The 15,820-nt window shown below is 38.8% G+C and overlaps 1 protein-coding gene across 4 annotated transcripts; it reads left to right on the plus strand.

Moving 5' to 3' along the window:
* The first annotated feature begins 3,523 nt into the window (after positions 1–3,523).
* Ctxn3 (cortexin 3) lies at positions 3,524–13,165 on the plus strand. 4 transcript variants are annotated; one of them, XM_074076619.1, is made up of 4 exons: positions 3,524–4,435; positions 8,210–8,289; positions 10,856–10,890; positions 12,026–13,165. In XM_074076619.1, exon 4 carries the CDS (start codon positions 12,100–12,102, stop codon positions 12,343–12,345), a length of 246 nt encoding a protein of 81 aa, XP_073932720.1. In that variant the 5' UTR covers positions 3,524–4,435; positions 8,210–8,289; positions 10,856–10,890; positions 12,026–12,099; the 3' UTR covers positions 12,346–13,165. The 4 variants fall into 4 exon arrangements, with proteins under 4 accessions (XP_073932720.1, XP_073932719.1, XP_073932718.1 ...); XM_074076618.1 differs by having other exon boundaries at positions 3,529–4,435; positions 12,002–13,165; XM_074076617.1 differs by lacking the exon at positions 10,856–10,890 and having other exon boundaries at positions 3,530–3,718; positions 4,083–4,435; positions 12,002–13,165.
* The last annotated feature ends 2,655 nt before the right edge of the window (positions 13,166–15,820 follow it).

A 15,820-nucleotide genomic window follows, 5' to 3' on the forward strand; every position in this document is an offset into this window, starting at 1 on the left:
TGGAAAGACTTTCAATTTCAGAATTTTGTCAGGTATTAAAGGTAGGCTAACAGGTCAGTTATTCCCTGGTCCTTTCTATTTCATTTTCTCAATCATCTTAAAGTCCTAGGCTGCTCCGTGATCACACTATCCACGCAGGATAGCTTCCTTTCTAAAATGCAGCTGTTGAACAGAAGGAAAGAACAGTTCCGAATGTTGGCATAAAAATTTAGAGGGATGGTTACTATAGAACTCTAATTGGCACTTTATATAACATTTTAAAGGCAGTCAGTATTTCAAAGTCATTAAGAAAATTGTTATTATTGTAAAAGTCACTTTAAAAGAATAAAAATACTTACCAGACTGTTAAGTCCACAAGGATAGTCTTATACTTTCATACTGTAATTAGAATTAATAACTAAAATATTGGAAATATTGTGTCTAAATAGAAGGACTGCTATGTATTTTGTGAAGTTAGGGTTACAGACTGGATTTTATGAGCACAATGCACTTTCTTTCTGTCTGTTTTTTTATTGTGACTTACACAGGAAAGAATAATAAACTTAATTTTGTAGGACAATCTCACAAGCACTAAATTCTATCAGCATTTTCTTTCTTTCAAAGACATTTCCACTGAGTTGCAGCATTATTTGTTCCTTGTCTTCATTTCGAAGACTTCTCTATTCTAGATCCATCAACTTCTAACTGAGCACTCTGTAATGCAGATGTGTTTTGTGCAGAACTGCATTCAAAAAAACATCAAACCAGTAGACTGCCGACCTGCAATTTGTACAGTTGAACTCTAACCCACTCAATTATTTTTTTGTGTGGTGCTGAGGACTGTTTGCTTTTAATAATGTCTAAATATGTATCTTAACTTACAAGCATGGTACAAATATTATTAAACTTTCCCCACTGTTCCCTTGCACTTTGAATGTTCACTGACCTGTGAAGATAGATGAGTGGATGAATAAACCCACATTTCGACCGGGTGAATCAAAGGATATCAGAAATTGAACTAATCTTGATTTTGGGTTTTTTTTTTAAGTTTTATATTACATAGCATATTTATTTATTTATTTTTTACCAAGCAGACAAGAAAATAAAAATGATGCACCTAACCTGATTTTACTTCTTTTATATGAATTAAAAGTGGAGTCATGAACCCGTGTCCTAGCCTGCCTGTTTTTCCATTGTCACTTCATATTGGTTTGAGCCTCAGAAGGCAAAAGTGAGGCTACAAAGAGGAGGTACCAAGGAAGTGGGGCCTGAAGGGCTGAGATATCAGTTCCTGCCTCTCAGCCCACATATTCTCTCTGGGTTTTCCTTGAGGTGAATGGTCAGCCATGGCCAATGCTGCCAAACAGCAAGGAAAATGAACACTAAAGAGGTTCTTTTGCTTGAGGCAATTGGAAGTCACTGGTGGTCTTATGAAATCAGGTTCCATAGAGAGGTAAGGACAGAATGCCAATGTCTGGAGGGGCAAATTAGGAAGTAAATACTGTGGAAGTGAGCTAGTCTGTCCAACTCAGCAACCCTTGATAGAGGTTGGGTTCCTCAGGGCACTGAACAGGGAACCTCCTAGAGTTGTCCAGTGCTGGCACCCAGGAACCATATTGTTTCTTCTTTGCTATACCTAACATAATGTATATGATACTGACTGTGAACTTCGTGAATGTTTCTTGAATAAGTGAAAGCAAGAATATATACAAAGGAAGGAAGCAAAGATTTTTCTCAAAGAGTCTAGTGATAAGAACCATGGTTATATCTTGAAGAGTACACTAAGAATTTACTCAATTTTATTTTAAGAATCAAGCAAAGTTAGAAAGAAACATAATAATTATTCTTTGTATTAGCTTAAAGTCTGATGGCTCATGAAACCTGTTTTCATATTCATTACCTGTGTTTTTTTATGGAAAAGATATCATAGGGCTTTTAGGAAAGAATTATCAACTAAAGAACCTTAAAGATAATTCTAGAAATCAGAGTGTTGGAAAAGATCTTAAAGCAGATTTCTAGCTAACATGACATTGTGTGGTTAAAGAGAAAGACTAAGCTAGCTTGCAGGTGTAATCTTGAGGTCATGAAGATTAAGTAGAAGCACAGCATTTATAATTTATTTATCATGGAATCAGCCTGTTTCATTGCAATTCCACCTGAGTTTGTAGTATTCTGGACTCCCTATTTAAAGCTATACCAGAAATTGTGGAAAGAACTCAGAGAAGAGCTATAAAGATTATTAAAGACTAAAGACATAGGACCTACTATGAAATATTCAAATGGAATCACATACATCTTTATTCATTATTTCAGTATTCATGATCTTTCACAAAGTGTATCTGCATCGGGGAAGGAAGAGCTAATTCCAATAAATCAAACTGTAATGGTTGTGTCAAAGAAATACCCGAACTTGACTCCAAGCATAACACCAGAGCTCATTAAGGATTCTTTGGTTTATCTAGTTCAGCTTTCTTTGGTTTATCTAGTTCAGCTTTCTTTGGGGGAAGAGCATTCTAACAAAATTTGGTAATGGTTAATGTCTGACTTTTTTTTGCTAAGAACAGAAAGAAAAGAAATGCACCAATGCATTTAGACCAAGTAAGCAGTGAAGGAGTTACTTTAAACAGAGCTTGTCACAGGGGATTGTGGAATCTACTTCACTGGAGAGTTTTAAAAATAGGCCGAGCACTCTTCTCTCTAGCTAGCACAGGGATAGTTTCAGCCTATGGAGTAGCTAGAGGATAGACCTGGGTTCTCATGGGTTCCCTTCCACCTCAATAAGTCTGTAGGCTAAAATCATATTTTAAAGGCCTCATTGGCAGGGCAGCCACAGTAATGCAAGCTCATTTCTGACTACATTACTTTCTGACCACACGGAATGATAAATGTATAATTGAAGGTGGGGTTGGAATGTTTTCGGCACCACACTGTTGGCATTGCTGAGACAGACCACACCTTCTACCAGCACCGTTGGTTGGCTAAAGCACAAGGGAAACCAGTTAGTACTGAGTGATGGTGCTCACTAGTGTGTGTGTGTGCGCACATGTGTGCATGTAATAGGGCAAGTAAAACTAATTTAAAATCAGGAGAACATGGGGAAAGAGCTTTCATGTTTTTGAGGTTAGACTCTAACATCAAGCATTTGATTCTAATGATAGATCATAACACTTAGCATTGGATTTTAGAGAGCCTTCTGGAGTCTGAGGCCTCGTCAGGATTGTTGCCTGTTCATGGATGACAGGGTTTCCCGTTAAAGATGAGCTCTCTTCCAGTCTCCCTGAGCTGCTGTGTAATGGCTGGTTTCTCCTCAGGGCTGGGGAGGCAGCAGAGCTGCCAGGCACAGAGGTAGCTTTAAATATCACGCACCCCATCATTTGGTGGGTGGGTGTGTTGTTGCTAACTCTGCTTCCACTTCAACAAAGAAAGTGGTGAGTTGCCAAAAAACAAGGATGTTCCATCTTAAGGATTATGCTGAATTCTTTCCAGAGAAGTATTTTGTTTTAAAGAAGAATTTTATCCTAAAATATTTTCCGATCTATTTAGGCATTATTTCCAAGGCAATAATTCAAGTACTGTGCCATGCAACAAGAGTCTGTAGATGAGAAACCTATCCCTTTTATTCATCAAGTGGTCTCTGGTAGCCTGTGTGGGGAGGGGGACGTACCAAGGCCACAGTTTTCCTAGCTGGCCAAAGAGACACCAGACCTGGCGATGTAGAGCCTAGCAACTTTACAAACAGGTGGTGAAAATATAATTTGGTTCTTTTGCATTGTTCTTTTCTCTTTGCCTCCCAAAGGCTGCTTTTCTGAAAGGTCACTTTAGTTTTCTTTAGAAAAAGGAGTCTTCGTCTCCTAAATGTTAAGTTAATGCCCTTCCCTACAAGTCCTCCTATTAATTGCGTTGGCCTGAAGGTCATAAAGCATGATCAATATAAAGGCTGGTTGCTGCAAGGTGCTAATTGACATCCCCAATGAGGGACAGTGTCAGCAATCAATAAAGAAGACAGAGCACTGGTAGATTTATGGCTTTGATTTTGAAAAGGTATGGGAATGCCCAGTGATGTTTTCCCTGTACTCCCTTTGAATGTTAATGCTTTCTTAAAGATGATTTCAGACACACTGCTTGGACACTGCCTCTACTCACTGAAGCAGAATCCTCTGAAGAGTTGCTGAGGCAGAACTGAAATCATGGCTCGCCTCAAAGAAGCAGCTGTATTGGCCGCTAACGATGCCTCACACAGAAAGACGATGCTCCTTTAACTCGAGGTTTTAATGGGAAGTTTCTAAGACTGAAACAACAGCTTTAAGATCTGGGGTGTGCCATCAGCTGCTCGCAGCCACCACTGTCTACTGCTTTAACTCGGCTTGGTCGGCAAGCATGGAAACTAGAGAGCCTTCTAACTACCTGTAACTGTTCCACCAGGAAATGGATCAAGTGTTTGCTCAGCCAGACCCAGGTACCTGACCACAACTGTTTCTTGATGGGCTAATTAGATGTTTTTCTCTAACTTTACAATTTATGCATGAACAATAATTACATAGATGCCTTTTGGGTCCAAGTTCTACATTTAAATCTACCTATTAAAGTCTAATTAAACAGTTGCTAGGGAAAGTTAACAGGAGGGGGTAAAATGTAACCATGTCTTTATTTTTAAAAGCATGCTTAAGTTTATTATGGTACTGATACTGGATAAAGAAGTAGGAAAACAGGCTGTTTTTTTCCCCCTAAGCTGCAGTAAATTAGGCTTGAAAGCTGTTTGCCTATTACAGGTTGGGTTTTTTTTTTGTTTTTTCCAATCTCCCAAAATGTAACAAGGATGTTTTGATTTGTTTACAAAGATCACAACTCAACAATTCCTAATGAGAGCGCTGACTGTCCCTGTGTGATGAGAAGTGGGCAGCACTAGCCTTTGAGGCAAGCAGTCTTTTTCTTTTTTTTTAAACTAAGAAACACTCAAGGAAAGAAACTGAAAACAGTAGAGTTATTATTTGAAGTTAAAAGTCCTAGCTTGTTAATGGTGCCTTTAGATAGTACCAGGTACTATCCGGGGCCCCATGGTGTTTCTCTGATGTTCTCAGCTGGGCTGCAGTCTTTCCCTGCAGTCTTTTTCAAACTCTCCATGCAGTGTTAGGAGGAAGATGAAGGTGGGAAGGAAGTACAGCTGAGGCTGGGGCTGAGGCTGAAGTGAAATGGCCCCCACTGACCCAGAGGGGACAAGCAGCAGTGATTCTGCAATGACAGGGTCTACTCCCAGACATCAGCGCTGTGTCTGCAGGTTGACTTTGCAGGGATGAGCAGAGAACAGAGCTGCTGGTGCAGCAGTTGGGGCTGGCAACTCCTTGAAACTGCCTGTTGACATTTGTAGCTGACCACATTCCACATTGTCAAAATTATTATTTGTGGGCTTTCTAATAGCTTTGGGTCTGTTTCTTGAAAGTATAACTGTGAATTTTGAAGCAGGGGGCTATTGTATTAGAAAAAGAGGGTTATATTTGTAAAAAAAAAAAAAAAAAAAAAGAATATAGATGTTGTCATATATGTATGTCAGCCAAAAATAAGAGCAAGGGATGGAGGATTTAAAATGGATGAAGCACATAGAAAGATCTGGGAAAGTACCTGAAGTTCTTAGCTGGCCCCTTGGGCCATGAATTTTTTGAATTTATATGAAATGTTTCATATCTTTATGTGTATATCCTGGAAGATACTGTCCACTGTGCTAATAGGCAGAATTTCCAAAAAATTCATAGGGAAATAACTTTTGCTCACGTAGCTACTAGATCACTGAGAAGATGATGAGGCTTAAGAGGAAGGCTCGCACTTGTGGGGGAGGGTGTGGGATGGCCTGGGAGGTTGCACACGTGGAGAGGGAAAGAGGGTTGGAGACTGAGGTGCTCTGGAGAGACTTCAGTTCTACAAGCAGGAATGCAGCTGAGGCCTCCTTTAGCTGAAAAAGTAGAGTGGTTCTCCTTTGTCTCAGTCTCAGGTTATGTATTACTTTAATCATTGAAATATCAAAGCTTCTAATCAAGAAAAAAAATCATTGAAAGTCAGATTTACCATTTCAATAGTCAGCTCAAACTGTTGGAGAAGAATGTGGCACTTTGGGTAAGTCTGTGTCAGGCACTGAAAATTGAATTCCTTTTCTGTTAGGCTACAGATTGGGCTCACTAGTCTGCCAGGTAAATATAAATAGGGTACACAACATGTCTTTGTAGGGCAAAGTGTCCTGACAACATAAACTGGACAAGCCCATGAATGTTCTTCTTCAATGGACAGGTTGTTTTTACACCTACTTGTGACAACATGTCAAGTCACGAAATTAGGTACCTGGCCTAGAAATTTTAAAAATTAGGCATGGCAATTATGTGGTTTAGGAGCACTTAAAATACACACAACATTGCTTAACTGTTCCCTGCATGCTGTTAGCATCAGATGGATGACGGCTTTCAACTCATTCCAACATTCACAGAAAAACTTGAGATCCAGAATCCTTTGTGGGGAAAAGAAATGCCATCCTTTTGGTAACTGGTTTTTATGATTCTTTTTATGATTATTTATAAATCTCCATTCCTTTGTGTGCTTGTTTACATAACAAAAATTAAAAATAAATCTCACTTTGCACAAAAATGGTAGAAAGAGAAAAATACTCATTCATCACCACTTATCAAACACACACTAAGTGGCAGGCAGGGTTGTATATGCACTGACACTATTGCAACTGCTGCCATTGCAATCCATTCCAGGAAGGTGGACAACTGGTGACCACAAAGTAAGGCCACAGAATCAATTGTGTTCATTATAGAACAAGGCACCAGATGCACTTAACTGATGGGGTTGCTGTCACTTTAAAAATAAGAAAAGAATCTTGTCATAGCTTTAAGATATATCATCTTCATAAAAAGTATTTTTCCTTTCTGCAAAATTGTATAATGAGATGCTAATGAAATAAAATGTCCAAGGGATCCCAGCCTAAGAAAGGCACAAGTTGACATTAATAGTCTGCATGTAAGACATTAGAATTCAGTATATTTTAAATGACTGCCCTTCCTCATCTAAAAGATTAGGTAAGAAGGGGTTGACCTCTTCAATAGAAGGATAACTGCCTGGCTCTGACTGATTTTTATGTTTTGGACCCTACCCATCGGCATTGAAGCTAAGGAAAATTTAAAGAGCCAAATAACTAACAGCTTTTCAAATAATGAGATTGACAACTATTAAAGTGTCATCATGACTTGATCTGATTCTTTGGAACAAGATCTGTTTCAAACACAATGATCTGACATCCCAATTGTTTGAATGGTATGTGCTCTCCCCCTCACCTCCATTGTATGAGTTTGCTGGAAACTTGAATTTTGTATTCAGTTTTTCTGGACTATAAAGGGCCAAAAGTTTCATTCAATTTATATTCAAGGAGGCAACAATCCCAAAACAGCAAGGAATTCCTCAAAGAGCATGCCGTTTAACAAGGGGAAGGACACAAACAGCATGGAGACTTGTCTTGTAATCAGTGCTGGCAAGGGCAGGTGAAGGCCCTGGAGACAGACTGGGGACATGTAAGATGGGACATCCAAGGAGGGATAGCTGATTAGACCCTGAAGGAGGGGAGAAACTCCACAAATAGAAACGGAGAGAAGCAATGAGCATTATGAAGTAGGACAGCTGGTGTAAGATCAAATTGAGAAACACAAAATGAGAATGTTCTCCTCAACTCCAATACCCAAGAATTTATTCTTATCAATACATTCGTTACTTTACTGGAAACCATATGTGACTTGACGTTTTTTCTATTTTAATCTTATGAAAATAAATTCATATCCTAGAAAATTCCACTGTTACAGTATGCATTACTCTGTGGGCCAGAAAACATCAGAGCATCATTTCCCTATGGCTCAATGGCCCCTGGATACTGGGGTGTATAGCACTTCTGGTGGAGGAATGGTAAGAGATAGTCTTAGTAAGATGAATTAAGATTCAGCATGTAGGAAGTACAAGCAAAGGAAGAGGACACAGAAAGTTATTGAAACTAAAGTGAGTGGTTACTAGTGAGCAAGCCATGACTAAGATGAACTGCTCACACAGGGCTTCATAAGTAATTCAGTGTGTTTCACACTTTGCAGAGTCCAGGGAGATCAACTTAAGAAAAGGGATGTATTATATATGATGTTTTTAAATGGCATCTGTAATTAAAGTTTTCTTGGGCCAGTATTAAAATTAGACTTTATTTTCTAAGCATTCACAAATGGACCTGGCAAAGGGAAGCTACAGATGCACTGCGTGATGGGGAAAGCCAGTCAGGATTAAAATACTGTGGTGAGTAACTGTGCTCCTTCTTTATACTTAAAATAACTGCCTGCCCTTTGTTATTGGTAAGACTCATGATGGTCGTTTCAAAATCTTCTGAAATAATTTGCTTTTCCAGATTCCACATCTAAAAGAGTTCATTATTCAGGTAAAACCAAGCATGAACATGTTCTAAGAATCATTTTTTACCAAAAAAGAACATTTTATTTTATCACAGACACTTTTAAAATTTAAGTGTCTTTGAATATTTTTGATTAGTGTTAGTGAAGTGATTAAATTTCTTTTTCTCCATCTTTTATCTGATGCGTCCTTCAACTTAAACATGCTGTTGAGCTTTCTAAATTTGTAAATTATTGATTAGGTGATTACAGGTTTAAAATCAAGCAGGCTCTTCTAGGGATTTTAATCAGTCCTAAGCAAAATTGTGAAGTAGCTTGCATTTGTTTCTGGATCTCTTTATCCCCTTATCTCTATAATCATCTTCTGACTATCTTGTCTCTATGCACTTTTCATCCCTTCCTCAGAGCTCTCTTCTTGCCCATTTGCCATGGTCCTATGTCTACTCTCCATTTTCTCAGCCACTCATTCCCAGCATGTCTTCCTTCTCTCTACCACATTTCCTCCTCCTTCAATCCCCTTTACATCATCACATTTCATCCTCCTCTGGATAGGAACAGTCCTCATAGACAAATTCCTGCTTACGTGTTGATGTGTCACTTTTCTTGGCATTTAATAGGAAGCTTTGATTATTTGGCCAAAAGAAGTTATTTTAGTAAGGATTTGGATACCATGGTATGCTAGGAGAAGAGAGGTTTATAATTCACCATGTGTTATAGAGTTTTCAAAATTCCCTACCTCTATTTTCTTTTCATGTTGGTATACTAGAAGGGATTGGTGATGCAGGATTAGAGAAAATATATGTACTATATTTTAATAGGTTTCTCAAAGCATGTAGTCAGGTGGCAAAGAGGTTAACTCTTGCCCTTTTTTTGAGGTGCTGAGGATCAGACCAGGGCCTTACACATGCTAAGTGATCTGCCACTGAGCTACACCCCCAACTGCCTCTTGTCTTTTAGTTAGCAAATGATGTTAAAACTGAATTTAAGATTGATGATTTTTATTTATTTTTTAAATGTTTTTATTAGTATATGAAAGTTATACAGGGGTTTCATTGTGACATTTCCATATATACATATATTGTACACCAGTTTGCTTTATCCTCTCTATTATTCTCCTTCTTCCCCCACAACCCTTCTTAAAATGACTTTGAGCAGTTTAAATACGCCATTTTCATACCTGTATTGAAAGTCCCTCAACCATATTCACCCTCCTTTACCCTCCCCTTGCCCCTATAACTTCACATGACTTGTTTAGAACTGATGATTTTTAAATTATCCTAACAGTTGGCATTCCTGTGAAAAGCTGAGCCCCAGAGTCCTTTATAGGAAGATTGAAAAAGGTGATGTGGCAGGCAATCTGAATCAGAATGACTGGGTTATGTGCTGGGACTTCTGGAATGTCTGTCTATCACGGAGGCCCCTCAATGAGCACTGTGCCAGCTCAGCCCTGAGTTATGGGCGAAGTCTTATAAGTATAAGGTATTGGTTTAGGAGAAAAGGAATTGGCATTTTTCCCTGTTTGGAGAAGGCTGGCGAAGACTACTGGCTGTCAAGATAGCTTCCTTCAAGCCGACCTGGGTGGGAAGGAAGGAGCTAAATAAGGCAATTGTAGTCAGCCAGCTTGAGGTTAAGGATTATTGCTACACCCTAGAGGTTCCTTACACTGTTCTTCTCTGTATTTATTGACTTCACAGATCCAGAAATCCTTATGTTGTAAATTTACAGTTAGTGACCTTTGCCTTTCCTACATTTCCTTTTGTTTTCACAAAGAACTTTCTGGAAATGTATACTTTCTCAGTTCGGTTGAGGGCAGACAAAGAAAAAGACTTTGACTTCATTTGAGCTGGAGGAAAACTAGACATAGAATGGAATTCAAGTAAACCAGCAAGGAGAGCCAGGGTCAAAGGAAGGAGAACATAAATCATAAATGAATCTTGCAAACATTCCAGCCTGTAAGAAAAAAATTAAAGCCAGATGTGTCTGTGCACACCTGTAATTCCAGCACTTGGGAGGCAGAGGCAGGAGGATAGTAAATTTGAGGTGAACCTCAGCTACATAGTGAGTTCCAGACCCCGTCTCAAGAAACCAAAGCAAAGCAAAAAGATAAAAATATCAAAGTGATTGAACTGTAAAAGGATCCATTACCCTCAAATGGCTAACTCCATTCTTCCAGACACTGGTCATAAACCAGTTATGCTGGTTACACTTCACTTCATAAATTGCTTTTTTTAAACTGTGGTTTTATAAACTTTGAAGTATCAAATTACATGCAAACTCTTATTATGATTACTAATGCAGCACTGAAGGCAATGATTATGAGTCAACTGAAAAAATATTGTGTTGATGCTTTAGGCAATAATTTCTGTTTTTATTTGTTTGCTTACTTTCATTAAGCATAATTTATTTGGATCTATGTTAATTTCTATAGCTAACTATTATACATTTTTTTCTTGCAGACAAATTCATAACAAGTCATATGACTATCTGTATGGTAATGTCTAATATGTATCTTTTCTTTACAAAATTTGATTTAAGTTGATTTAGTTCTTATATATTCTGCTATTTGCCTTTAAAAACAAACAGTGATATCTAAACTCCTCAGTTGTTTTCACCAGTAAAATGGAAATAGTGAAAACTTGCTCTTTTTTTCTTTTCTTCTCTACCAAATGGTTGTCTTAGATGGAAAGAAGCCACTGTCAAGAAAATAGTCTTTTTAAAAAACATGAAGTTGATTAATTCATTTTTTCCCCTAGTTTAATTCTCTAGGTGCTTCCCAGGGTCAAATATTGAACTTGGTCTTTGTTTCTGAAGAAGAAAGAAAAAGCCATAGTATCTTTACAGTTTGAGAGTTGGAGATACCTTCTTCTCTCTTTGCTTGGCAGTAGGAAACAAAGAGAAGCAGTCTCAAGTGAAGCAACACTTCTTTGTCTTCTTCTTCTTTGTACACAGTCAAAGGGTTTTTCAGACATATTTATCATAGTAGCATAAGCTATGCAGGTGTTTCCATTTTTGCAGCTAGTGACCTCTCCAAGGTCCTCAAACTCAGTAAAGTGGAAACCAGAGCCCAGAGCCCAGAATCCCATGTTCCCTAAAAAGGTCTCCACGTGAAACACCTTTTCTGGCCTCAGTTTCCTCACACTGGGGCTGTACAGTGCTTTCATGGAGCTTGTAGCAGAGTGGCTACCATATGTCAAGTTTAGCCACAGTCCTGGCACGTAGCTGGTGATTCTCATTGGTATCATCAGAATGATGTAAGAGTAACATTACTGGAATGAAGCTAGAGGAGACTTGGCAGGCAGGTTGCGTTTGGATGTCAAGGCGACGGCACACCTTCAGGTCACACTTCTCATCTTTTGTATAATAATTGTGTCCCTGCCCATCCCTCCTGGCCCCAGGTGACCATTCTGAGGACAATCTGGTACAGTAATTTCATGCAAGAGTAAAACAGTCTTCCCTGTAATCATCCAGAATTAAGCCTCTCTGGTGAAAAGGAAAGCTTGTTTATAGATTTCTTCTCTATGAAAAAAACATGAGAATGAATATTGAAAATCAGGTTGATATTTGATAGTTATTGCATTTCCTTCTTTCTCTTTCCCCATGAGACTAACTCAGTCTCCGTGCTGCAGCCACAATGATCTCAGCAGACTGATGATGGACGAGAAGGGAGTCAGGGAATCCTGTGCTGTGGCTTCCCTGGACAATGGATGGAGGACAGCCCGACCCTTCACCCCTAGTGCCCCTTGGGAATGTGCCATCAGATTCTAGCATGTCTCTGGAGCAGAAAACGACATTTGTCTTTGTAATTTTGTTGTTCATTTTCTTGGGCATCCTCATCGTCAGGTGCTTCCGGATTCTCCTGGACCCATATCGGAGCATGCCCACCTCCACCTGGGCCGACGGACTGGAAGGCCTAGAGAAAGGGCAGTTTGACCATGCCCTTGCTTAGAAGGACAGATAACTTGTCCTCCTGAGGAGAAGTGTTTCACATCTGGGTAAAGAGTCCCTTCTGTCAATGCTCTCAACAAATTAAACTTTGACAATATCTAGTCCTAGGACCACATTTCATTATTCCACAAACACATAGTTGGGTTAAAGATGTCTTGTTTTGGAGGATGATGGAAGTGAGAGCTTATATTACTAACAAAAATACAGGAAGTGTGAATGTCTGTTTACTCAATGAATGAATATTGTTGAACTTGTGGCTATGAAACCAAGAGCATTGGTACTGACATAGACTTTGCCATAAAACACACTAGTTGATCTGACAGAGAATAAAGGATTAGACCTAACCTGAATTAGGTGACAAGGTGAGGAAGATACCATTATCTAATCATGCCTTTCAGTTTGCTTTGTCCCATGAGCCCCTGGTTTCTGGGCAGAGTGGGGAAGACTGCTGAGAGGACCCAAAGCAAGTACTTATTTTCTTCTAAAGCAGGGAGCACTGGGAAGCAGGGGGAGTCTTGGAAGAGATGTTTCTGTGAGAATGACATCATTGGAGAGCCCAAATAAGACTGAACTCAAAGGCTACAGAAATTTCAAACTACTTACCCAGGCGTCAAATTCATATTAATACCACTTGTAGAAATAGTTATATATAACTCGGATTTACTTTCTTTACACTAATGATTGAAATAATAGCTTACAAGTGCAGCTTCAAGTTTTTGTTTTAATAAAAAGCTTATTGTTTGAGAAGACTTTCACAGTCATAAGAGGAATGTCGCATTTATAACTGCATATAGCCACCAAATAAAACTTTCAAAGAATCAGCATTGCTTCCTCTCATTTCACTAAGACTAATGTGTGTGGGTGGTACATGGTATTTCCAAGGAAGAAAAAGACCAAAGAGTATGAAAGGTCGTCATCTAATTCATCCCTGTCCTATTTAGGAAAGGCTCCTGAAAATCGTTCTAAAACAATTTTGATAAACAAATGAAACCTATTCTAAAGGAGGATTATTAGGGGAAAGAAAAGGGATTAGGGAGAGAGGCATGTGGGGGGGTAAGAGAGGGTAATGGGGTAAAATGATTGATTTACGTATGAAAAAGTCACCATGAAACTCGTTATTTTGTACTAATTAAAGAAAAATCTATTATAAGCACCAAGTACACCAAAAAGGGAGATGTGAACATCTTTCATTCTAATTTGTGCTAGTAGGAAAAGCTTGTATCTAAACCAATCCCCTTAGGCTGTATTTATAATCTATGTCTTCCAATTTTCTCCTCAGCTACTTATCATTTTTTATTTTAAAAAACCTGAAAAACCTAACTGTTCCCCAACAGGCAGCCCTTAGTAAAACTCCTTGCTTTCTTCCTTTATTTTTTTCACATTTTGGGGGTGTCCTATTACCCAGGTTTTCCCTTGCCCCATATTCTTCCTTGATTATTTTCTTAATAAAAGTTGGATTGAAATATATTTTAGGTACCATAAATTTAGCCTTTAAAAGTATACACTTTTTAGGTGTATACACCTGATTTTGTAGCATATTCATAGAATTGTGTGACTATCACTACCATCAAATCCCAGAACCCTATACTCACTAGTAAAACCTCCCATCCTCTTCCCTCATTAATTTACTTTCTGTCTCCATAGATTTGCCAGTTCTGGATATTTCATATAAATGGAATCATACAAAATATATTTTTTGTGTCTGGCTTCTTTTATTTAGCACATTTTCAAGGTTTGTCCATGGACCAACAATGATCAGTATGTCATTCCTTTGTCTGGCCAAATACTATTTCATTGTTTGACTCTTCCTTCGCTTGTTTATCCATTGGCTATTATGCATAGTTCTGCTGAGAATAACTGCACACAGGTTCTCAATTCTTTTGGATATACACCTCAGGGTATGTTTAGCTTTTTGAGAAGAAAGCTGTGCCATTTTATATTACCACAAGCAATGAATGAGAATTTTGATACTTTTCTTAATGCTCTCTGACTATGCACGTTTCTTCTTTCACTATAGATTTCGCTATAGATAATCAAGCACACTATTCCAAGAATGATTTAGACTGAAAAGAGTGAATACCTCATGGATTCTGTGCTACGAGTGTGTTGATGCTTTCACAGATCGTTTGCTTCCAGATCTAAAGCAAAAGATTGCTGGTGATCTGTGCTCATCTTGTGGTTGTAATGGGCCACAAGCCACCCGAGTATTTTTCCTATTTTACTAATCCATACTTCATTAACCCATTAATTTTAACATTTTCTGTTTTTTCTTCAAATGTGCTGTGTATGTCCTTATTTTAAAATTTCTTTATTTTCTTGAGAATGTATTCAACACCATTTGAAAATGTATGCAGACTTTGCTTTGATCCTGACATTGTTAATGCAGGAGAGAAAAGAAAAGGACATGTTCACTTTCTGTTCTGAGTCCTTTCTACGGTGTTGGACAGATAAGAAGTGAAGGAAAGCATGAGGCTGAACACTGTTCAAATGACCAATAAGGACTATGGCTCGCATAGCTTACAGTCATCTGGGGAGCTAACAATGAATTATGGTTATTATTATAAAAGTTGCACATGTCGCAGTCAGAGTGCACTGAGCAATATGGAATAGCATAAGAAGCAGTAGTCAAAAATTCTACCTTAGCTTACCCTTACTTCTAACTTTCTCCCAGAGAGCCTGTTGAAAATAGACATTATCACAGCCTTCCATCCCTGAGGTTGATTCTGTAGAGTTCATTAGTACACAAATGCTCCTGGAGATAAAACCCAGGGAGAACTGAGTGTGGGCCAAAATAGTGAAAAAAATATTCCAGGAGGCAATGGCTCACGTGCGATAAAGCATGCTGAAGTGCTCAGCATAAAACTGTATGTACTGTAAGTTATTAGTATGAAATAAATTAGATTTTGTTTGGCCTGAGAAGATGAAGGCATTTGGAAATGTGCAAAGGAAATGAGGAGGGAAAACCATAGGATTAGGAAACACAGATGCAGAGCTAGGATTCTGCACTATAGAGTACCTGACTGAGACACATGGGTAGAGAGATAGTTGAGCTCACATAGGAAGGACAAAGGCAGACCTGGACATCAGAGGATCCTAATGAGAAAAATAAAGTATTGGAGTCACTATAGATTCATGAGAATGTCAGTTGTAGCCTCCACTCCCTTTCTTATGGCAGCACAAGTTTCCACTTCTATAAGGGGAAGAGACAGAAATAGCCACCTGCCCTCTACGAGGCCTCTGAGCCCAGGCATTGCCAGTAAATGCCACAGGGCTCCCAAAGCCTGCTCTTCTTTCTTTCCTCCCTTTATTCCCCACTCTATTTTTGTTTTTCCTTCTCACATTACAGCCCCATGTTCTACTTCCCCTTGACTGGGTCTCCCTCCTTCTCCCTTGTCCAGAGCCAGAGTACCCTAAGAAGTGGTAAAAAGCTTGGAGCTCTTCAGAGTAAATTGATCCCCCTGTGAGCAGCACTCACT

This window comes from Castor canadensis, chromosome 6, assembly GCF_047511655.1.
Source record: "Castor canadensis chromosome 6, mCasCan1.hap1v2, whole genome shotgun sequence".
In the NCBI taxonomy this organism is placed as follows: domain Eukaryota; kingdom Metazoa; phylum Chordata; class Mammalia; order Rodentia; family Castoridae; genus Castor; species Castor canadensis.